Source organism: Wyeomyia smithii, chromosome 2 (assembly GCF_029784165.1).
Source record: "Wyeomyia smithii strain HCP4-BCI-WySm-NY-G18 chromosome 2, ASM2978416v1, whole genome shotgun sequence".
Classification (NCBI taxonomy): Eukaryota; Metazoa; Arthropoda; class Insecta; order Diptera; family Culicidae; genus Wyeomyia; species Wyeomyia smithii.
The window spans coordinates 203,954,742-203,978,951 of NC_073695.1; the positions used below are offsets into that span (position 1 = coordinate 203,954,742).

Here is a 24,210-nt window from a genome sequence, read left to right on the forward strand (position 1 = left end):
AGGTCGAATACATTTAATTTTGTACGTAGTTTTATTCATGTTTTTTGCTGGACCTTAACACCAACAGTCATTTCACTTTACCACCTATTTATTCACTTCAAAACTCTTTTATGTATAGTTGTTGCTACTGCTGAGATGCCAATAACCAAATAGTAATAAAGTTACGCGCTTGTATGCATTTATGCAGGGGGACATACAAGCAAAAGCCGCGTTGCATGTGTAAGCGAGACATCATCTGCTGTGTTTGTATTGATGCATTTATGTCACGACAGTGTGTGTTGTAAACCGACTGGAGATGAGGATAATTTTTCATTTACCTTTTCAAGTAGTGAGTAAAAGTTTTGCAAGTAGTTGTAACAGTTATTATGAGATACTCGTGAACTTGCAATATGTGCAAATTATATGACAGTTGGGGTTGTTACTCAACAGTCGAAGAATTTTATTACTTGTAAAGTAATAGATTTGTTACACGAAGGAAAATATTTTTTAATTACTCTCCAAGTAATAAGTTAAAGTTCATCAAGCAGACAATGTGTGCAGTAGGGAAAGCGAAAAATAAGCAAACTGGAAATGTGAACAGATTTTGAAAAAAATACCGCATCCCGACGGGACTTGAACCCGCAATCTCCGGGATTGCGGATTTGCGAGTTAAAGTTGGGAGATTGCGGGCTCAAGTCCCGTCGGGATACGGTATATTTTTTCAAATCTTTATCATATTTCCAGTTCGCTCATCGTTCGCTTTCTCTACTGCACACATTGTCTGCTTAATGAACTTGAATGTTAACGGGTAAAAGCCGTTGTTAGAAATAGTAATTTCGAATAATAAGTTAAACCTGTGCGTGTAGTTATAGCAGCTATTTGGCTGGAAAATAATATAGGTAGGTATGATAGCATGGCAGGTAAAATCGATTAAATAGTTAATTATACCACAAAAACAGTGCGGTGGATTTGTATCATGCTCTTAGCGATAATTTATAACAACAACAGAAAAAAATCCTCAAAAATAAGTACTGAGTGAAAATGATAAAATATTCAAACGTTCATAACTTTTTTGTTTTTCATTCCATCACCAAATTTTGACAGATAATAGTACATATTGTCACCTTCAAGGCGTAAAAAAATTAGATTTTAAAAAAGGTACTTTCCAAGATATTTAAGATTTTGTGACAATTTGGAAAGTTCGGCCCAGAAAAAAAGACTATTTAGTGAATATCGAAAATAAAATTCAATAAAAATATCTTATAACTTATATCCGTTGCAAAAATGTTCAATTCTAGTTGAATAATCTATGGTTTTTCATGGTAACCATAGTCATGAGATAAACTTTCAATCACCATCAGTAGAAGCATTGCAGTTTTGGTTGCACGCGAACAGAAGTCGTGCCCGCTGCAATTATAGATGACGAGAAACTAGCGGCGCTCTGCTCCACATATTCTCTACATACAGTACTGTTGCTACATCCGTTTTTATTACTCTTTAACAGCAGGTTCAGAAATTGTTCCTGAAAAAGGGTTGTTTCAAACTTTTCGAAAACCCTGTACCTTCGAGACATCAAATTAGTCTAGGTTCATGGAAACAAACGGGGACGGAGAGACTCGGTCAGTTTTTTTTTATATTGATACAGAGAATTTCACAGGGAATGGTTGGTGTCTGTTCATGTCGTCTGTGCTAGGAATGCTCGCATATGATTGGTTCATTGTTGGCGTAAATTTATCCTTCACACTTTTTATCGATTTCTACCGCTTTGCAACGAAAAAATAATGATAGCTAGCATATTACAAAATTGTTTAACATTTTATCTATCTAACAACATATTAATTATTGCTATCCATCATGTGGTTATGCTGTTATTATCGTTTGATATCTGACGCAACATTTGCCAGTTTCGTTTCCAATTTCACAGAATGCATACCAGTATAGTAAACAAAGACGTAGTCCCTCGTCAAAAATTCCAAACTATGCACTTTTTCCTCGGGCAAAAAGGTATATAACCCCTTAAGAATGGAATATGCTCAGTTTAGCAACAAGCAAGTCCACTGACTGTAAAATTCAAGTCAAAGTCAAAAGGTTAATAATATAAATAATCCGTTATTTTTCTCTATTTATTTGCATGCAAGTTAAAAATGTCGTAATTTGATAATTTTGGACTCTTTAAAAATTGCATCAGCCTAATGAAACATAAACTATTACATCAAAGATTGATTGTGGAAACAAATGTTTAGTTTGTCGTCCAGCAGACCCACTCTGCAATCATCTCAATGAAATTTATTTAGCTTGTACAATTGGTGTTTAAATAAATTCATTAATTTGGAACAGTCTGTTCCGTAAAAACCAAAATTTTTTCGTGGTAAAAGAATTATAACCAGTGACTATTATCGTAAAAAACAAACAGATTGGAAAACATTATCAAAAATCATATTTTACCGTTTTTGTTTATAATGGCAACTGAATCCACATTCTAGCTGACATCTTTCTTTGTGATCCGTGCTTGATTCCACAAATTGGGTTGCTCGAAGCCAAAAACAAAGCAAAAAGTTGATCCATTGGAAATGGAAACCAGAAATTAATAATAGAAGATCACAATATAAAAGTTGTAAAATTAACTTTAACGAACCCTCAATTTCTGCTAGCGCATTAAAATTTGTTGAAGCTATTTACTGGCGGAAACTGCTCCAAAATAATCGCGTTTAAATGGTTTCTAAACCATCGGCTTTTTTTCTCCGCCACAAGCAGAAAACGCCATTTCCAGGCGGGTTTTGCAAAGCCCACAGTTTGCCCGAAGCTGGTTCACTCCATATCGGAACCGGTTTTTGCGCGTTGAACTACAGGCACCGTGTCGAGCGGTTGCAGCTTTCCGTCTTCATCCTAGCCACGAGCCAGACATTAGCGAAGTTGCAATACACACAGTCTGAAAGGAGAGCAACACCACAAAATCGATAGCAAAAACTAATCGGCTCTCTTCCGAACTACAATTGTTTTGCTTTTTTTACCGCTGCTGGAAACCTTCTCCGAAGCCGGTCGGATCGTTGACTTTCTAGGAAGCCAGCTTGGAAGCTGGCTAGCTGTGCGTCGTATGCGATCGCGGTTACCTAAGCACATGGCGTACAGCGTAAAATCATAATAATTTAATATCACGGACGACACAGCAAGTACCCACCACGTAACGGTTATAAGCTGCGGCGGCTTCGGAAAGGAAACTTGGTGACGTTCCGATCGTCGTAATCGTCAACCGGCGTCGTCGCTGATCAAACCCAGCCGGGAGGGACCAACGCCATATGCGGTGCCCGCGGAACCATTTGTATTCATAAGCTCTCTCTCCCGTCTGGAGTGCTTGTTATTTCCTGGCAAACCGGTGACTTGCCTCGTAACGAGCCACTCAACGTTATGTGTTTGTTGTACGCAGAATTTTTTATGTTCGTCGTTGTTTCTTCGAACGAAAAACCCATTTACTAACCGGAGAGGATCTCCGCGTACGGGAGAATGGACGGAGTGCCATAGAGTCTATATTTTTGAACAGAATCTTTCTTGATTGATTTGCATATTGGACTGAAAGATTGCATTGTATTTTGATGTTTCACTGGATCATTACATTTTTTTGTAGCGGTCACAATGCAATCGTTTGAAAACCCCACAGACGACGAACCTTTCATTTTTTTCTGGAAAATTATTCCAGTTTCTGTCGAATTGAGAAACGCCGCACTCCACAAGACCCGGTACCCTTTTCCAGCTGAATTCCAACCGTACCTAAACAAAACAAGAATCAAGACCTTCAAGTTCACTGCAAGTTGCATTGTTCTTTTTACCGCCCGCGTAGTGATCGTCTTCTTAACGAAAGTTGACAATGACGGCCGAAAGCGGCTGCGACCACGATTTGCTGCTGTTGGTACAAGCAGGATTCCCCTTGCCAAGCCTGAATATTCAAACGTCGCGTGAGTGCTTGTACTTTCCGATAGCGTACAGCTCGTACTGGCAGCCAATCGCTTCCTTCTAGAAAAGAGTCTTGGGACCGCTCGGGAAAATATGGTGGAACAAAGCACAATCGGACCGACCGATTGTTAGTGCCGTGGCCGTCGAACATGAGCATGAACGAAAATGACACTAGCTTTCGAGTTAGCATGGCCAGGATTGTAAGCAACGCGCTGGCAAGGAACACACGTCTGGAGGAGTTGGCTTGCCAAGTTCAATGCGCGCAAAAGGTCCGTCCGTACATGCTACACATGCAACGAATGCCATTGCCAGCATACGTGTGTTGAACAAGCCAGACCCATAATGGACGATGATGGTGTGGTGTTGGCTGGAAGGAGTCACCTACGGGTTTGGATTAATTTACTGGCCCGTTGAGAAACATACAGCGGGGATGTAATTATGAAGTTTTCCATTTTTAATACATTTTTTGTTCCGCTGCTCTCACGGGTTGATGCCTTCCAGGCGGATCGGGGGTACCATCGTGTACCGTAGTGTTTTCGTAGGAAGGAAATTTATGGTGAATAAATTCCCGCCAGTCATAATGAGCCATTGTTCGGTCCGCACAGAACATGTTGCTCTCGTGCGGCCCACAGTGACAAGCTCGACAATCGAAACAGATGAATATAAATTAAGCGTATATGTGGTTTGGAGTTTGAATGACAAAAGATTTCAATTGGAAACAGGAAAAAAGCGGCTGGGCTTCCTGCCGGAAGCGCTTTTCAATGCGAAAGCTTTGTTTCAAACATTCAAATGAGTCTTGTTTTGAGATAGGATTTCACTAAGCCTAGCTTCATTTTAGGAACAGACGATAAGTTGGATTAAACAGTCAACAGAATTTATTAATTGATTCAGAAAGCAGATAATATTTCTTGTGATAAATCGCAGAGCGCTTTGGTTATTGGAGATTTTGCTCTACAGTCTTTTTGCAAAGTCATCTCTTTTGACTATGGAAACCCAGTAATATGACACCCAGCACATAATTAGCAACACACAATTTCGCTAACGCACCACCGATGGAATTCATTTCCTGCTGATAGCCGAATCCTAAACAGCAGCAGTTTCACGCAATATCTAGGTTATCGACGCTGCCGCGGCCAGGAACAGTCGGGAGGGCAATAATTAGTGATGCTATCGCATCCTAGCATTTCAGCGCTTACCTGCGTGATGGTTGCCAGCATCTGCATTCGACCCAGTTTGATATGCGGCTGGAATGGCTCCCGGCACGCCACGGAATCGCCGGCCCCCAAACCGGCCACGTAGGCGCAACCGACGATCAGATAGCAGATCGCCAGGAATACGATTGGCCGTTCCGGATATCGAAATCGCGATGAGTCGATCAGAAACGTGAGCACCTGCAATGGTAAACGAAACAGCAAAAATGTGGGTTAAAGCTAGGACTTAGTTTAGAAAAACAAACGAAACAAAAAAGAGATTATAACGACTGTTTTTTACTGCCACACTCTGGTTAAAATAAATGACCGTCCACAGAATCGACTTCTGCCCATCAATCTGAGACAACTTTCAATCTTTTGGGACATATTTAAAGCGTGGCTCGTAGATCCTTTCGCAGATAAGAGTTAAACGACAAATAAAGGGATTCCAATTAACAGCGGCAGTAACGCATTTAAAGTCTCTTGGCAAAACAGCTCAGGTTTCAAGCGAAACGTTTATTTCGGGGAGCGCCGCTAAATATTACAACCATTCAGGTTTTTGTGGAATCGATACATGACAATCCGAAAAATTGGCAATAAACTAACCTGTTCTGCAGTGTGTGCAGATTAATGAACCACAATATTCATGATGATTATTGAAAACGATTTTTGATGATGAGCCCTGCTGGTACCAAAAACCGATTGTACCAAAAATACCTATCAATATTTTAATATTTTGAGCACTGTTTTATTACTTTATTATATTTATTTTTCAACCGCCTCGCACAACTTTTTCAGCCTTCGATACCTTGTACCATGGTTTATCCCGATTAGTATTTTTTGTGATTTCATAGAATCATGAACACACGATTTTCATATATTGAACAAAGCAAACGCTTCATATTAAACAAACTTTGTATTGTACCGTGTCAATTAAATACTGGCCGAACAAGAAAAAAATATAAATTAATAAATAAACCACACAGCAAAAAGTGTTTTTATTTTGTAATTCATAATTACACTTTGGAAGCAACATGGGACAACTTATTTTTACTATCAACAAGCCACCATTTCTCAGCTGATTGAAAATTTATTTTAAATGTTGGTTGCAGTTTTTTACTTAATATCTAGTCTCTAGAGAGAGTATTTAAAATTCAACAGCACTCTTCTTTTTGAATAAAATGAAAGAATGTATCTCGTGAACAACTGGGAGGCCAATACATATCACTTGTGCCAAATCTCGAATCTTTCCTCTTTGTCTATGCCAACAGGGAAACAAAATGGAATCGCGCAGCGCATAATTAATCCCAGCTCGGAACGCACTAATGGATCGCGGGGCGTAATTCTGATTTCCTGTACAATCCGCACATTCGCATTGGAAGAGGTTTGATTTATGAAGCATTGAGCGTTTGATTGGGAGAAGGTTATTAATCTTAGCCCATCTTCAAGTGAAGAAACTGATACCAGCGATTGTTGGGTGATGATTGGGAGTGAGTTTTTCAAAAGCAGCAAGAATTATTTTGAAGGTTGATTCATTCGTAGATGATGCTTCTCTGCCTAGGCCCCCTTAAAATCCTAAAATCCGATTCTCAAGCTTTCAAATTTTAGTTGCAAAAGGTCAACACCAAACCAAAAATAGTATCAGAATTCAACATTAGAAGTGCAAAATTTGAAATTCTTCACTTTAGATTCCAGATCCAAATGCAACAATTCAGAATTAGCTTGCCACTATTCACAACTCCTTATTATCCAAAAATTTGAAAGTTAAAATGTTGAACTAAATTTAGCTTTAAAAAACAAAGGTTTCAACAGAGGTTATTTCTAGCTTTTTTTCCTAATTTTTACTGATAATCAAACAATATAACATCGTAACATAACATTAAGTTCTGTATGTGTACCTGCTTAGAAAGTTGGTGAAAAAAATGTAAATAATGAATTATTAACGTGCATTGTTGATAGTGAATAGTGAGTAGTAAGTGATACACACACACTTGATACAGCATTCAATAACATGTTCTCAACAAACAATACGCACACTTCAACAAATGAAACCCAATATCCAAAATTGTAACCCAATAGATATGCCCAAACGTATTGTACCTACAATTAATTCAGGCCCGGATCTGAGGGGGGGAGGGCAAATGCCCCGCGCCTTTTGACACGAGCTCCCTCTCCTAGTCCTGGGCCAGACGTGCAGACAGAGTGGAGACCTTTCTTTGCTTTTTGGCTCGCCACCTTCTGGCGAAGCGTTAAGTCATTTAAAAAAATTCTAACCTCTAAATTTTTCAGGGAAAGAGGGCCTACCGAAAATATCTGACCCGGCCCCTAGCACCTAAGTCCGGCCCTTTATTATCCATACATTTTCAGTTAATCTCGAATCAAGTTGGCGGTTGATAGTGTGGCTGGTAAATGGCTGGGCAGTGCGTACCAGCAGTACACCCGTACTTGTTGGCATTAAATAGACCCTTAGTATGGTCCACAACAGAATGCCCAGGAGTTGCAATCCCTACCTCCACGTGGTACTGACTGGGATACGAGCTACCAAGGGAAGATCGGTGAACTTGTGGAAACTTGGTCGTCTACTGACAGGGAAGAGGGAGCTGTAGTCCGCGGAGAGCAGCTTGCCTGAGTGTCTGTGTTCCATGTTGGGGGTGGCTCAAACAGCGTCTGACCCGGAGCGCATGGCTGAATTACGAAATGCGGTGTCTCGCCAGCTACACCCAGGACGGCAGCTCCGTCATGAGACTATACTACTAAATACTACGAACAATCAAGAATTGATACGGACCGGAACAATCAGCAGCGACCTAGGCGACGAAATAAGAACGACGATTGGAAGCTCGGTACATGGAACTGTAGATCGCTGAAAACTCCGGGTGGCGACAGGATTTTGCTGAATCAGCTAGAATTTCGCCACTTCGACATTGTTGCACTTCAGGAGCTTTGTCGGAAAGGAGAGAAGGTACAGACGATTTGTGGCCGCATTGCACAGTACTACCAGAGCGTGGCTCGGACCACTACCTAGGAGTGGTAACTTTGCGCTCAAAACTGTCGACCGTATACCACGTTCGGCGCATCGCCGTACCCCGCGGCTTAACATCAAGCAGCTCCGGAACCCCCAGACTGCGGAGGAATACGCGCAAGAGCTCGAAGCGGTACTACCCAGGGCAGGGGGGCTTGGCGCATCGCCTCTATGAGAAGGAAAATCAGTCTCGCAGAGGCTATGTGCCGCAAGCCAATATGTGCAACGACGCGGACGGAAACCTTCTCACGGATGCCATATGGATGCCGGATGGACACGTGAATGATGATACAGTAAACAGAAGCGGAGCAGAAACTGACCTAGGAGCACCAGCAGCAGATGACCGAGTATTAGCCTCCGATGTTCACGAAGCCTTTTTTGTGATATCGGGAAGCTGAAGAACAACAAAGCTGCAGGCAAAGATGGACTACTGTGCGAGCTCTTCAAACATGGGAGAGAGGTGCTGGTAAGAGTGCTGCAATGGGTCATTTCCAGGATTTGGGTGGAGGAAAAACTCCCAGACGAGTGGATGGAGGGAGTCGTCTGCCCCATCTACAAGAAGTGTCACAAGCTGAAGTGCCGCAACTACCGCGGTATTTCGCTTATCAATGCCCACTCTCACAGATCCCGTTTCGTCGTCTATCACCTTTAACCAGGAGGTTCATGGGCCAGTACCAAGCGGGTTTCATGGGAGCCTGTGCCACCACGGACCAGATCTTTTCGATACGACAGATCTCACAGAAATGTCGCGAGTACAACTTGCCCACACATCACATCTTCATCGACTTCACGATACAGTCGATCGAGAACAGCTATGGCAGATCATGCACGACAACGAATTTCCGGATAATTTAACTGATCAAGGCCACCATGGCGCAAGTGATGTGCTACGTGCGTGTTTCGGGGATACTCTCGATACCATTTTTTTTAGGGGATACCCTCTTAATCGCGCAGAGGGTTAAGACAAGGTGATGGACTTCCTGTTCGTTGCGGGCATCGACACGAGGGGCACGATTTTCACAAGATCTGTTCAGTTTCTGGGCTTCACGGATGACTTTGATATCATATCACGTAACTTTGCGACGGTGGAGGAAACTTACGACCGACTGAAAGCCGAAGCTGGCAGATCGGACTGCGAATAAATGCGTCGAAACGAAACACATGCGAGCGAGAGGCTCCAAGGAGAACAACATCAGCCTCCCAACTCAAGTCTCTGTAGACGGCGATTAGCTTGAGGTGGTCGACGAGATCGTGTATTTGGGGTCAACGGTGATCGCCGATAATAACACCAGCAAAGAGATCCAGAGACGCATCCAGGTTGGGAATCGTGCCTACTTTTCACTTCGGAAGACACTCTGATCGAGTGCGACAACGCACGAAGTTAACGCTGTACAAAACCCTGATAAGACTGGTAGTCCTCTACGGAATCGAGACAACAACGCTTCTCGCGGAGGACCTTAACGCCCTTGGAGTTTTCAAACGGCAGGTGCTGCGGACTATCTACGGTGGAATACAGACGGACGACAGAGAATGGATACGGCGCATGAACCACGAGCTGCTCGCGCTACTTGGAGAGAACCCCATTGCACACCTGGCGAAAGTTAAGTCGAAAGGTCGCCGGACGACAACCCTGCGAATTCACTTCTCTTCAGCAACCCCGCCGGCACCAGAAATAGAGGGGCACAGTGTGCACGATGGCTCGACAAGATCGAAGGAGACTTACGGGTTATAAGACGCCTGGGGAACTGGCGAAACACAGCCCGAAACCGAGCAACATGGCGATAACTTCTTGATACAGCACGAACTACCACGGCTCTCGTCTGATTTGTAAGGTAAGGTAATGTTAATAGTGTAAACCAGAGCCTGAAGGTGTCACTTCCAATTGACGATTATCAGGTTATAGTGACGGTTGACCGTCGCTTTCAATTGAAAACCTTTCGTATCATTCTCAAGCTCTTCGTGAGTCACATGGAAATGATTTTGACATAACAACTGAAGGGCTAGAAACTGATACAAATGCGTTTCAATTGAAAAAGAAGATTATCACCGTCACTCTCACATGACGATTCTCAATCGAAAATGACAATGGGCGCTAACGGAGACAGGGGGCTTCCATACAGTACTTCGCGCAAATATATGGACGAGGGAGAAAAAAAACCGTGACGATATGAAACGGAGAACACCAAAACCAGTTTCACGATCCGTAGTGGTTACGCAGCGCCAGTGATCAACAGCGAAAAAAATTCCGAAATATCAATCGGAATTTGCATGATGTATTTATTGGATGCCATTGCCGTTTTAACGGCGGCTTGCGGTATTAGAATACTATCATCAAACAACGCGATGCGGTGTTAGTTTCAATTGAGACGCTGAAGGAAATGAAAGAATCTCTCTCTCCGTCACTCTCTCCGTCAATTAAAATAGTCATCAGTTTCGTTTGAAACGATATGATGAACAACAGTCGGGAAAGAGAGAAAGAAGTGCTTCGATGACAGCAGCCGGAATCAAGTGAAAATGAAACTGTTTGAATCGAAATGACAGCGCGAATATCAGCTTCGTTGTTTTGCTTCGAAAATGTTGAGCCCTGGTGTAGACTATGCTTGTGCCAAGGCTTATAGGACGAAAACGAATTATGCTCTGAAAGGGTTTACGAATACTTTAGATTTTGTAATTTCATTGTTTCTTTCACATTGTCTGATGAAAGAGCAATACTAAGCGTTTTATTGCTAGAAAGACTGCGAGGCCGAAAAACACCAACGGATACAATTCTCAGTCGATAACATATGGTACAATTAGTAATAGTGAATAATATAAAAGGGAAATAGTGAATAGTGTTTTACTGTTATAGTGAATAGTGCGATGTTTTCGGTTTTTCAATTTGTACCCCTATATATGTATATATGTTGCCGTAAGACGTAATTCTACGTCAATAAATAATGAATAGTAACTAGGGATGTGTCACCAGAAACAGTAAATATTGCATGAAGAGTAGTAGTAAACAGTAAGCAGTAATTAGTGAATAATTATTAGCGAATAGTGGAATGTAAACAGTCAATATTGAAAAATGCATAGCATAGCGAATAGTGAATAGCGAATGGTGAATAGAGAATAGTTAATTGTGAACAATCGATTGTGAATAGTGATTCGAATAGAGTGAATAGTGAGTAACGAATTGTTTAGACCAGTCTAAGGCACTAATTTATAAAGCAAGGCTTTTATTCGTGGGTATGATGTGTAAGGGTTGTATACAAGTGCTCGTAAATGACCTCATACCTACTCCTCGCAACTCTGGTGGAGATGCCTTCGATCCCGATTTATGATCCTGGACCTCCAGCACTGCTAGCTTCATCACTGGCGAAAATGCCACGGACCCAGTTCTTCCGTGTGGAAACGTCTGCTACGTAAACTAGATCGCAACGGCTTAGTGGCGGTGACTCCGAATGCCAATTCGTCCCCTGGTCGATGGCAGGTACTTGTTGACCCACCGTTGCCACAGCACGTTTTCTAGTAAATGCGACCGCTTGTAACGATCGCGTATACCCTCTGCTTCGTTGAACGGCATGTTTCACCTGAGTGCCGATGCCCCGAATAAAGTAATTAGGCCTCAGGGTTTCATCCACTCCTAGCTACAACGACGAGTACGTTAGAGTGCGCGAGTTGATTAGATCTTCCGCTTCCGAGTGAAGTCAGCAGAATTTAGTCGGTCGCCCATCGTTCGCCCATCGCTGAGAACGCTCAGTGCGGTTTTGAGAGAGCAAACCTACCAGTTTCAGATCCCAGCCATGTGAGGTGCGTTTGTCCGGTTAAAGTTCCACCGAGTTCTGGCATCAGTGAAGACGTCTTCAAGGTCCATTGCCATCTGCTCCATGATTTCTTTGGTGGCTGCTTGGAAGTTCGTCCTGTTGGCGGAGTAGAACTTCAAAGATTTGCCTCTGCAATACATGAAACGCCGGATAGCGATTAAGCACGATTATGTCGTCAAGCCATGAGCAACTTCCAGGTGTACAGCCCTAGTTAACACGCAGGTGAACAGGCAGACGTATCTCTTCCCCAATATGCGTTCGACGGTGACCGTTAACAGTCATCAAGAATCTACGCCAGTATTGCTGAACAGTGGCAAATTTGACGTGACACTTAACTTTGAGGAAACCTAAGCTCAAATGAGAGACGCTCCTCGCACCGTTCTTCCCTTCATGCGCAGGACCTCTTACTCGTCTAGAAATGGACTCAAACTGTAGATAGGTCTGCACGTCTCTACTGGTTGCCAGCCATCGAATGGGAGCTCACGATTATTCTTCGACATTTTAACCTTGTCCATGAAGACCTGCGCCTGCGTTGATATCCATAGGTACGTCTCAGCTTTTTGATATTCCTCTCGTTTCAATGGCGTCGTCGACACCAAATTGCTTCTCTTCACTAGTTTTTTCATCTTATCAGTTCTTTCTGAAGCTTGGAATCAGTATACGCACGCTATCGTCCGGACTAGCACCTTCGGTGTACGTCCAACATCGGATCTGTTACTGTAACGTTGTGGAACAGAAGGTAAACTCAAATCTCTTCTGCATCATCCGGTGTGATTCTGTGCTGCTTCGACCACTTATCATCCGATTTACTTTGCTCACTTCGTCATCGCGTTAGCTATATTAACCTTTGTTTGAACTCAGCGCCATTCGTCCAGCTTTGTGAGGTTGAGGATTGCGCCGATCCGGTAAACAACGAACTGCTTGAACTGGCGATAGTCAGAATGGATCAACGATAGCACAGTTTTCGAGTCGCTTCAAATGTATCGCTGCTTGACCTCAAGAGAATGCATTCCGACGACAGAATTTGGCAAGCTTAACTCCCCTCTCGGTCGCTTGCAACTCCAGACAAAGAATCGGATCACCAGAGAGCACACTGAGCCGCTAGCCGTCACTTGGACGATATTCGCCGTGTAAATCGGTGCACCGTCCTGATGAAGGACGTAATGCTCCATCCCCAGGAACTGTTCACAACCTTCACGAGACGTACTCTTCTATAGTGCGATATGCGGCGATTCGTTACTTCATGGCAGTCAAATACGTTCTAAACATCGATCAGATGGATGTCGTTACGTTATTTTTGTAAGAAGAGAGGATCGGTGTGGAGATGGATCGGTCTCGACCAATGAATTGTAAAAGTGAGGCGTTTAAGTATAGGGTTCGCACTTGGAGAACGTTATCCAAAAGTTTTGTCTGTTTCGTTTATCAAAGTAGATAGTTACTTGAAATGGAGATGGTATTGTCGCCATTTACGTAGAAAATTTTTTATGTTCACCAACGATAGAGATTTGACACGAAAGCTGAAGAAGTACTCGAGCCAAATATCCGGATTTCAAGAGATCCGGTAAACAACGAACTGCTTTAACTGGCGATAGTCAGAATGGATCCACGATAGCACAGTTTTCGAGTCGCTTCAAATGTATCGCTGCTTGACCTCAAGAGAATGCATTCCGACGACAGAATTTGGCAAGCTTAACTCCCCTCTCGGTCGCTTGTAACTCCAGACAAAAAATCGGATCACCAGAGAGCACACTGAGCCGCTAGCCGTCTTGATCCGAAAATACACCGCAGCACCTTAGGCGTTCTTGCTTGCGTGGACGAAGACATGTATTCTGCCTGACTGACTTGCCCATCTTGGAAATACCAGCGAGGAATGCGAGCTTTTTCTACTTCGGATAGCCTGATGATCCACTGTTTTCGATTTTCCGTGCACTTTCGATCGATTTACTGGATCCCAGTGGATCAAAAGTTCCCCGAAGAACGTGAAAGTCAGTCCTAACGGATCTAAGAAGCTCATGACTACTCTCTTTGTAGGTAGTTGCTTACCGGAAAGATACAATGCAAGTTCGTCCTTCAGCTTTGAGAGCTCGTTCCTCACGATTTCCAGCACTACTGCCTCTTTTTCTGCGCACACAATGATCAGTTTTCTGCTCGTCCATAGCCTCAAGAAAGTCCCCGAGTTATAGTGGTTGTCTGCATTTTTTTGCGTTTCGGTTTTAGAAACACTTCGCCGGAGACGGCGAGCAGATGGCACCGAATATCACTACGTCCATTACCTACATCACCGGAGCCGACGAGTGATCATTCCGAAACAAAAACTTTAGCACCCGTTTCCCGGCCGTTCGCATTAACTGGTGGTACATCTTCCTAATATCCTCGTCAAACCCTAATCGCCTTTCACGGAACTTGCAGAGTATCGCAGGCAGTGCGGTTAACATGTCAAGTCCAGGGCGTTCAGAAATTTTGAGTTCAAATAGCGATACTTCTTGTTCCTCGAGTTGTAGACAACGTTCAGGGGAGTGCACCACACCTTCTTGCTGGCGCACTCCGCTAACTCCGACGGCGGGGCTACGTATACGTATCCCTTCACTAGATAGTCGGCAATCATGCTGGGAAACTTGTTGTACAGTTTAGGATCTTTCTGCATTTTTCTCTCCATACACTGCAGAAGCTTCACTGTCATTGGATAGCTGTCAAAAATGCTAAAATCGTCCTCTGTCTATAACAGGGCCGTCTGAAAACGATCATCCACTCCCACAGTCGTTTCTTCATAAACTCCCTAGCGTTTCGGTCAGCCTCCACTCCAGGCAGCAACGCGACCGAAATCCCAGATTCTTCAGCCAAGTTTCGATCTGACCGCTATTAGGTTCCGGTCGCTCTATGCGTGACTGGATCGTCGCGTACAGGTGGATGTCTTTCAACCCGATGAGAATTTGCGGTGCGGATTGCTGAAAATCGGCTATCGGTAGACGACGTAGATGTGCGCACTGCTTTGCGATCTCCGAAAGGGACAGATAAGCTTCAAGGTCTCCACAGTGTGTGCCTAGGGCGGAGATGATAAGCTCCACTCTCTGTGAGTCTACTCCGGTAGTTTAATCACTCCACCGATTCCCAACTTGGTAATCGCCGACTTTTATACCAGTGTGTATGAAAATCCCTCGTCCAAAAAGGCGATCGTATTCACGACGATATTTTCACAGTACTTCGTAACGTAAGATGGTAAAAAACATCTGAATAATGTCTTTACAGGGTGTTCGACGAATTCGAATACACTCGGCCTTGGTCTAACCCGCATGAAAGACTATGCATAAAAGTTCAGGGGATTAAGTTCCGGGAAGGTGGAATGCCCAAAGTCTTACCGAGAAAATCAGTAGAAATTATCCCAACACCACACTTGGACGATATTCGCCGTGTAAATCGGTGCACCGTCCTGATGAAGGACGTAATGCTCCATCCCCAGGAACTGTTCACAACCTTCACGAGACGTACTCTTCTATAGTGCGATATGCGGCGATTCGTTACTTCATGGCAGTCAAATACGTTCTAAACATCGATCAGATGGATGTCGTTACGTTATTTTTGTAAGAAGAGAGGATCGGTGTGGAGATGGATCGGTCTCGACCAATGAATTGTAAAAGTGAGGCGTTTAAGTATAGGGTTCGCACTTGGAGAACGTTATCCAAAAGTTTTGTCTGTTTCGTTTATCAAAGTAGATAGTTACTTGAAATGGAGATGGTATTGTCGCCATTTACGTAGAAAATTTTTTATGTTCACCAACGATAGAGATTTGACACGAAAGCTGAAGAAGTACTCGAGCCAAATATCCGGATTTCAAGAGATCAAGTAGAAGGAAACCTGCAGCTCGGCCAGCAAGCGTACGCCGAGGAAATTGTTGAACGTTTTAGTATGACCAAAGAACACCCTGTAGCAACGACCGCAGATCCAAATATATGACTAGATGAATCAATGGGACCATAAAATCCAAGAGAAGTCGAGGAAATGAAGGAAATTTCTTTCAATGAGTCCGTTGAATGACTGTCTTTCGTGGCTCAGATGACTCGTCCGGAAATTGCTTTTGCAATAAACGCTGTTGGTAGCAGTCCAGATTGCCCACATTGGGAAACCACAGAGAAGAGAATTCGTTATTTGAAGGGAACATAGACGAAGAAATTGGAGTACTCCAAACGATGTCCACTGAGCTAATTGGCTACACTTATGCCAATTGCAAAGAAGATGCAGATACGGTTTCACGCTACAAGAAAGGGTCATTGCGTTGGCTGCCATTTTGTGTACGATAGCCTACAGAAAAGTATGACACAGCTGTTCTACGCACCGACGACACACGGTTGCTCGTCTGATGGTTTGACAAAGCTTCAGATTAGAGAGGAGTGTAGGAGATCACAGCGATCTCGGATAATCTGAGGCTTTGAACTGTAATTTATAAATTAGAGATGATGGAGTTGAGATTAGAGGTTGGAAATTGAATTGGAAAGTTCTAATTGGAACTTGGATATTAAGAATCTAGAGTTAGGAATTGTGCTTTACACATTTTAAGTTGTGCATTGGGGTTGTGGAATTGAAATTTATTAATTAGGAATTGAATATTGGAAATATGGTGAATCGTCAGTGTGGAGTATTACATATAAATTGTAGATTGGTTACATATTCCGAAATTCGACATTGCAAATTCCTGATTCAAAATTCAAAGCTCTAAATTCGAAAACCGATCTCCTGAATACGAAAATATTTTAAAACTTCATATTAAAAAATCAGTCATTCTGTAGCTGGAAAATTAACATTTGTCAATTTTACACTACACTTTTATTTCACTTCACTTTTTAACTCTATCACTTTTTCACTTATCACTTGCAAATGCGCATTTCAACGCTTACATAGCGCCTTCTTCAGTGCTAAGATGGACTGCTTCTCCATCTAAGCACTGAAGAAGGCGCTATGTAAGCGTTAAAATGCGCACAAAGTAACTTACAAAGTGATAGGTTAAAAGTGATAAAGTGATAGAATTAAAAAGTGAAGTGAAATAAAAGTGTAATGCAAAATTGTGGAGATTCTGTCAACAGCTCGCGTAAGAATTAATGAATTTTAACATTTGTCTCCTGTGACAGTTGAAATTTGTAACCTAAATCAATTGTTTTCTCTCCTCAAATTTATAATTCTTTTTTCCAGTGCGCGGCAACTGTGAAATTTTCCATTCGATTTTGAAAAAACCACTGTTTCTCCGACCAATCCCATCTTCCTTACAAGGTAGTAACTTGAGTCCACTACTCTTTGCATTCAGCTATCACATGGATTACTATTTAACCTTTATTGCATCCTAAAAAAAACTTACGTTGTTTACCCTGGTGTGTGGTTTTCCACACATACAACATTCTAATTTGTTTTGGACAAGAATCAACTTAATTTTGCCCCAAACTTATTTTTTTCATTGAGTGCATATATACCTGAAGCTATAGGTAGCAAATAATCCTGTTTCAAAAATCGAATGAGGTATGTATGTGTGCGGAAGTATGTGTATGTGTGTATATTTTCATTCTTACGAGCATTATATCTCGATTTTCTCAGCATCGGCTGAACCGATTCGATTGTTCTTAGTCGCGTTTGAAAGAACTTAAAGTCTAGTTATTTGACGAAAAGTATCGTTTTGATCCGAAGGTTCATTCAGAAATGACGTAACGAAATGTGGTCAGCTTATATAGGAACTGGTAAACTAACCGATTTTTTCTATCAGCGGTTTAACTGATTTGAGTCTTTTTGGTGCTAGATGCGTTTGTTAGAATTTGAAGGGTAGATTTATATTCAAAAATATACTTAAAATTAAATGATAATTTCCAAAGGTACGTTGAAAAAAAAAAAAAAAAAAAAAAAACAAAACTTGTGGAAACGCCTAGTACATTGCAGTATTTTTGAGGTAACTAATTGAATGATATTATGCGTAGTGTACAAAAACAATCTTGAAAAATACATTTGGATTATCCCAGCAATGGATGTATTGATTGATTTTTCTGGCTGCAATTGGAAGGGCTTGAAGTTGGAGGCCATTAGGTCATCATCGGACATTTGTTTGATTCGATGGTTCATGCTAAAGTTACAAAACAAAACGTGTTTACATGATATGAGACCAATTAAACATGCTATGATAGCAATTGAACAAAAAAAAATCCTAACATCGGTTTAACCAAATGAAGCAATTTGGTGCTAGGAATGTTCGTAAGAATATTCTGAAATCTATGCTAAGCAAAGTAAGCAAAGCCTTGGTGCTACATTCCGATTCGTTCATTATACACAGACTTCGCAGTCAAATGTTTAGTGTAAAGGACAATAGCGGGGCTAGCGCTACGATCCTACTAACACTAACAGTTTCTCCCGAGCCGAGACTCGAACCCACGACGACTTGCTTATTAGTCATCTCGGGAGATCCATTCTAAATTTATTTCCATATACCTAAAAGTGCGAGTATACTTGTCTCACAGTAGACATAAAACTGTGTAAATGTTGAACACTGCTCAACCAGGCTGTGCAAACACTAAATAGGTACTTTTAGCATTAGCGTATTCGTAACCCATATGTGTGAAAATTCTCACACTGGGATGAAACAAATAAACACATACTTTTACACATGTCCCACGTAGCCTTTTGATTGATTTGGTTTTGATGCGAATTACAAGAATGCACCTTTATACATTTCTAAAATCAGTCAAACCATTAAAAAAATAAAAAAGTTTATCAGTTCCCATGTAAATTGATCACCTTTTGTTACGTCATTTTTGAATGACAAAACGATATTTTCCATCAACTAACTAGACTCAAAGCTCTTTCAAACGCGACTAAGAACAATTGAATCGGTTCAGCCGTTGCTGAGAAAATCGAGATATATTGGTCGTAAGAATGAATATAAACACACATACACATACTTCCGCACACATACACACCTTATTCGATTTTTGAAACAGGATTAATTGGTACCTATAGCTTCAGGTATGAAAGCACTCAATGAAAAAAAAATGTTTGTGGCAAAATTAAGTAGTTTCTTGTCCAAAACAAATCCGAATGTTGTATGTGTGGAAATCCACACACCAGGGTAAACAACGTAAGTTTTTAAATATCTCATCAACCAAAAATATTTTTCCCTTGGAGAAAATGTATTTTGTGTAAGATTGATGGTTTAGGAATTGTCAAGAAGTTTCATCAAAATCGATCAAGAAGTTTTCGAAAAAAAATCCAAACAAAATTCATTTGTGTGGTTTGCCACACAAGGGTTCAATGAAGGTTAACTACAAATTATCTGAAGCATCTGGATGTTTTCGTTAGTATATGTTCACAACTGACTGTCGTTGATCTGTGTTCATAATTGCAAAATTGAATCTTTATTTTACCTAATAATTGAAAAACGACTGAGGATTATTAGATTTATCTTTATGGTTTCTTATTCTGTCGCAATATATAATACACTAAATCGTCCCAACTTTCTGGCTGCTCAATTCTAGAAGAGGACGCTGCCGTTTGATTTTAAATTCCAGAAGGAATCGATCGCATAGAACTGAGATTATAAATGTACAAGCAACTCGTAAGATCCAATATACTTCCTGCGGTGAGACCCGCTGAGCATTTCTTTATACAAGGACTGCAATCGGCTTGTTTGGGTTTTTGCGTTTGAGTTAAGTTGGCAAGTTGCTCATGCTGTTTTTGTTGCCAAGTTCTTGACCGTTTGTTTCTTCTAGTACACATCTTTTGCTAGCATAAATGAACATTCACGTTCCAGAACAACTATTCGATTGGAACATTTTCCTTTCTCTGAATTCTCTGCATGGTTTCCGTTCGTATTCTCTGCCTACTGTCAGTTACAGATATTGATCAATTTATCTAATGAAATGTTTAGAACAGAAAAAATCTCTAAACTATATTATACGGGTTGTTTTACGCTCTTAAATACGTACGTCGTTTTTTTTTTTCAGAATTTTCAAACTAGTTCCATCAATTCTTGTGTTACCCCACACTCAGAAAGCGCACAATTTCTGCACGCAATTACCAAACAACATTTCAAGGTCCCCCGTGGTCCCGCACTGCACACCGCACGAGGATAGAGTATGTGCTTCACCTAGTGGAAGCGTGCCGTCGCTAGTGCGGCAACCACACCGGGATACCCTGCCACCGTAGTTCAAGTGGACGTCTCAAACCCAACACCGCCCGCCAGGGGTTCGAAACTCAACTTACCGTAAACAGGCAGCTTGCCACGCAGACGGCGGCCCACGAGCCGACCCAGTACTTCAGCACGGTCCGCTCGTTTTCCGAGAAGAACATCGAGTTGCATGGCGCACCGCAGTCTTTCGTGACCTAGAAAGAGAAAACACAAGAAACGGTGAACACAAAGGGTGAGACAAAAAACACTTCAATTTAAATACATAATAATGCGAAATGAGCCCAGGAAGGGGTGCTTTTAATTAAAGAACAGCCAGTGGATAGGATCAAGTTTTCCTGCACATGCGGCAGGCCACCGTAGAAGGTAGTTATTTTAGGATCGGAGTTGATAGCACATGGTTCCACCTTCAGGTTCGTAAGTCAGAAGCCTCTACCGGACACGAAGATAAATTGACATACACATATGTTGCTCCTACCAACAGCAGTAGGAAATAAAAGAGACAAATTGCGAAATTCAATATTCTGCATATGCTGCGTATCAGTTTGATTGCAAATGGAAATTGCTTCGGTGAAGCTCAATTTCACGCTACATTACTTCAAGTGTTTCCCCACCCAATAACCGATGAAAGTTGTTGGCATTCATGCATGCGGAGCTCATATTTTGCACAGAGGTATTCTGCCAAAATAGCAATATCGCATTCCACCAGAGCAACTTGCAAGCTATTTTTGTATTTAAGGATATTGCAGTCTGAAAGCAAGTTTTTTCGCTGCAATCCGTAAAGCTGAGCCGCCTCGCGCACTCCGATCGTTAAGCATTCCGCAATTAATTAGTGTTTCCTTATACACATATCACGATATCGGCTTTATTCACGCACATAACGCCACCCGATCGCGAAGAAACTGCTCGCGCTACCCCCGGAGGGGGTCGTCACTCATTTCGCTGCGCGGTTTCATTTTATGAAGCGGCTCATATTTGGAAGCAAATGAATGGCTTATTTGGGTGACAAATTCCGCCGAAGGCTTCCAGTCTAATTTATTATTTCAAAGGTTGGAATTTGCGGCGCTGATTGGCGGGCAGATACTTGCGGTACCCACGGCTCGGGTCCTAGTGTCGAGGACCTGGCAGACCTGTCCGACGAGCATCCAGTCGACTTGGACGCGCTTGGAAGCAGTCAGGTTGTTAATGGAGTTGTTTTCAGCTTATCGCTATCCGATACGAGCGAATTTTACGCTGTCGCTTTTCACGCGGCAAGTGTACCTACACTGTGGCGAACAGTTGTTCAAACAGGTATTACCATGATATGAATTACGTAAAATATTCAATTTCAAATTAGAAAGAATGATTTGTTGTTTATTAAAAAATACAAAATTGACTCCAAAGGAGCTGTCCGTACAAGGCCAGCAAATTAATATAGTAATTCCGGAAGAACAAGTTAGTTATTGGTTTGCCAATTTTTGGGATCTTTCGGATGAATCTCCTGCAGTTTCCTCATCACAACCTGTTTCAGATTACTACTTGTTGTTTTTTTGGGTGAAAATCGTAAAATTTAATTTTCTTCGTAAGATTTACGGGACATTCTTCTTGCAAAATCGAAAAAGTATCCCCTGTCGAAGTCAAGTAATAACAACGGATGACATCAGCGGTGTGTGTTGCACATGTGGAGACTTGGAGAGTCGTCCGATTGGCACTCGGTTCAATTTTCGTTTACACCGGCAAGGCATAATCATCATCATCCCTCGTACACACAGTCGGCACAACAGTCAGGCTCGGAAAGATTTGATTTATATGCATGCATTAGTGACTGAGTGGCATACGAAGCTTGACTCGATTCTGTCCCAATCAGCGTGCAAAGGCCGTGGACCTCGGCAAGTGGACCCACTCCTGCACGGAAAGCTTTCGATGATTGCTCACTGGCGGATTCGCCATACCGGTAACTACACAGCCTCGCACACACATTTTCTAGTGGGTTGGCAAGCATTTGCCTGTTTGAGAAGTGAGTTATTACCGTTTGGGATGGAAATGTCATGTTTCCACGATGGCTTTCAAATTTGCATATGTGATGTCATTCAAAATTCATTGGATGCAAAATTGTATTTGAAATTGAATCTGAAACAGTTGACGAAAGCCATTCATTTTTACATCGAAAATTGCTAGGATGATGAATTTGGACCAGCTTCAAGTGTTTCAAGGTGCATTGAAATTCGTATCACAATCTAACCATTAAAATCAAATGCTGTCATAAAATTTGCACGTCTATAGAAAGAATCTATCTCTCCTCTACAGAATCGTAGATGGATTTGAAAGTCAGATATTATTCTGTTTCAAAGACTCAAGTGAAATCTGATTCATCAATAATAAGCGAAAATTGTCAGTTCCTCATTAGTATGGAAAATGGGTGTCAATATCAACACTCTCAAAAAAGAGATCGGATTCACTCTTTTGAGAAATCAAATTTTGGGATTGGGGTCAAAAAATGGAAACCATTATCAAAACCCTATTGGAAGCTGAAAGATTTTTAAAAACCTTCCAAATTTTTATCAGTACACTGGATTCTATTTTTACGCGATTGATGCATCCACGCAAACAAAATAATCGCGTAAAGAAATCGCGCAAATAAAATAATCGCGTAATTTGGAACATTGTTTCGATAAAGTCCTTCGCTATGTGGTAAGTGTGTGTGTGTATGTATGCATATGTCTATGTGTGTGTGCGTATGTATGTGTATGTAGGTATGTGTGTGTGTTATATATTGGTTCATGTACAAATGTTTCCCATGTTAAAATCGCGTAATTTCAAGTAAATCGCGTAAAAAATTGTGTAAAAAAGAATCACGTAAAAAGTAGCGTAAAAGCAGAATTCAGTGTAATTAGTTTTAAAATAAAATGTTTTTTTTTGTATGATTTGAAAGCACCCTTTTCAGTTATGGCTTCTTGGCAAGTAGGTTTAAGCAGGTTTTGTTAATTTTTTTTTGGACGAACAATGGAGTGCAGGTGATGTGAGCAACCAGGATGGCAAAACTTTGAGAGCGTTGCACTGTGGCGTGTCGGTACTCTCTCCATTAAACCTTTGGGCTTTGGCAGGAAGGTGAATGTATGGATTTGTAGATGATCTGCTGGACGCACGACGTTTGAGATCTTCTTGGTAGCGCATAGGGCATATCCGGGTAATAGTCTTGGTTTTAAGTTTTATAGTGCTTAATACATCCTTTTGTTATTACTTTATTAAGGTGGCTTACAGCCACTAATACATCCTGAAAACGCAATTAAACTTTGATGTAACCAGTTTTATTACTACAATTTTGCTTTACTCGACGTCTAAGCAAATGCTGCAATGTTGTTTCCCATAAGCATCGTGTAAATTTAATGTTTCAAGCGAAGTGCGCGTATAGTTTCAGTAAACGGCACGTGTACAGCTGTAAGTTTTCATATTATTTGTTGCATATTTTATATTATTATTCCAAAATTTAAGCTATAGAGTAATGCCAACCGAGATCTTTTACAAATGTTCTAATGTTACAAATTACTTTTTATGAAGAGTTTGATGTCTTTGGTCCGATTGAGGCATTTTCCATTGGCATGCCGGGTTATGCGATGAGTCTCACACAGTGTTCAGCTCTATAGCTTCGCCGATGACATTGATATTGTAGCACGAACCCTTTAAATATATGACGGAGACGTACATTAGGCTGAAGGCTGAAGCCGGACGAGTTGGACTGGCCATAAACGCATCGAAGACCAAGTACATGAGAGGAAGAGGTTCCAGAGAAGACAGTGTCAACCTCCCGCCACGAATTCATATTAGCGGTGATGAAATCGAGGTGGTAGACGAGTTCGTGTACCTGGGCTCACTGGTGACTGCTGACAACGACACCATCAGAGAAATCCGTCGGCGCCTTATGGCAGAAAATCGTGCCTACTTTGGACTCCGGAGGACGCTCCGCTCAAATAAAATCCGCCGCCGCACGAAGTTAACCATCTACAAAACACTGATCAGACCGGTAGTCCTCTACGGCCACGAAACCTGGACTATGCTCGTGGAGGACCAACGCGCCCTTGGGGTTTTCGTACGAAAGGTGTTGCGTACCATCTGTGGTGGAGTGCAGATGGAAGATGGATC

General features: G+C 41.8%; 1 protein-coding gene across 1 annotated transcript in view; it reads right to left on the reverse strand.

The window, feature by feature from the left end:
• LOC129722955 (frizzled-like) overlaps positions 1 to 24,210 on the reverse strand; it is a 107,779-nt gene that overhangs the window by 41,682 nt on the left and 41,887 nt on the right. Inside the window, exons 2-3 of the mRNA XM_055676839.1 lie at positions 20,169 to 20,288; positions 5,124 to 5,318 (exon numbers count right to left, since the gene is read on the reverse strand). Of these exons, the coding sequence (XP_055532814.1) occupies positions 5,124 to 5,318; positions 20,169 to 20,288 (315 nt within the window). The remainder of the gene's footprint in view (positions 1 to 5,123; positions 5,319 to 20,168; positions 20,289 to 24,210) is intronic.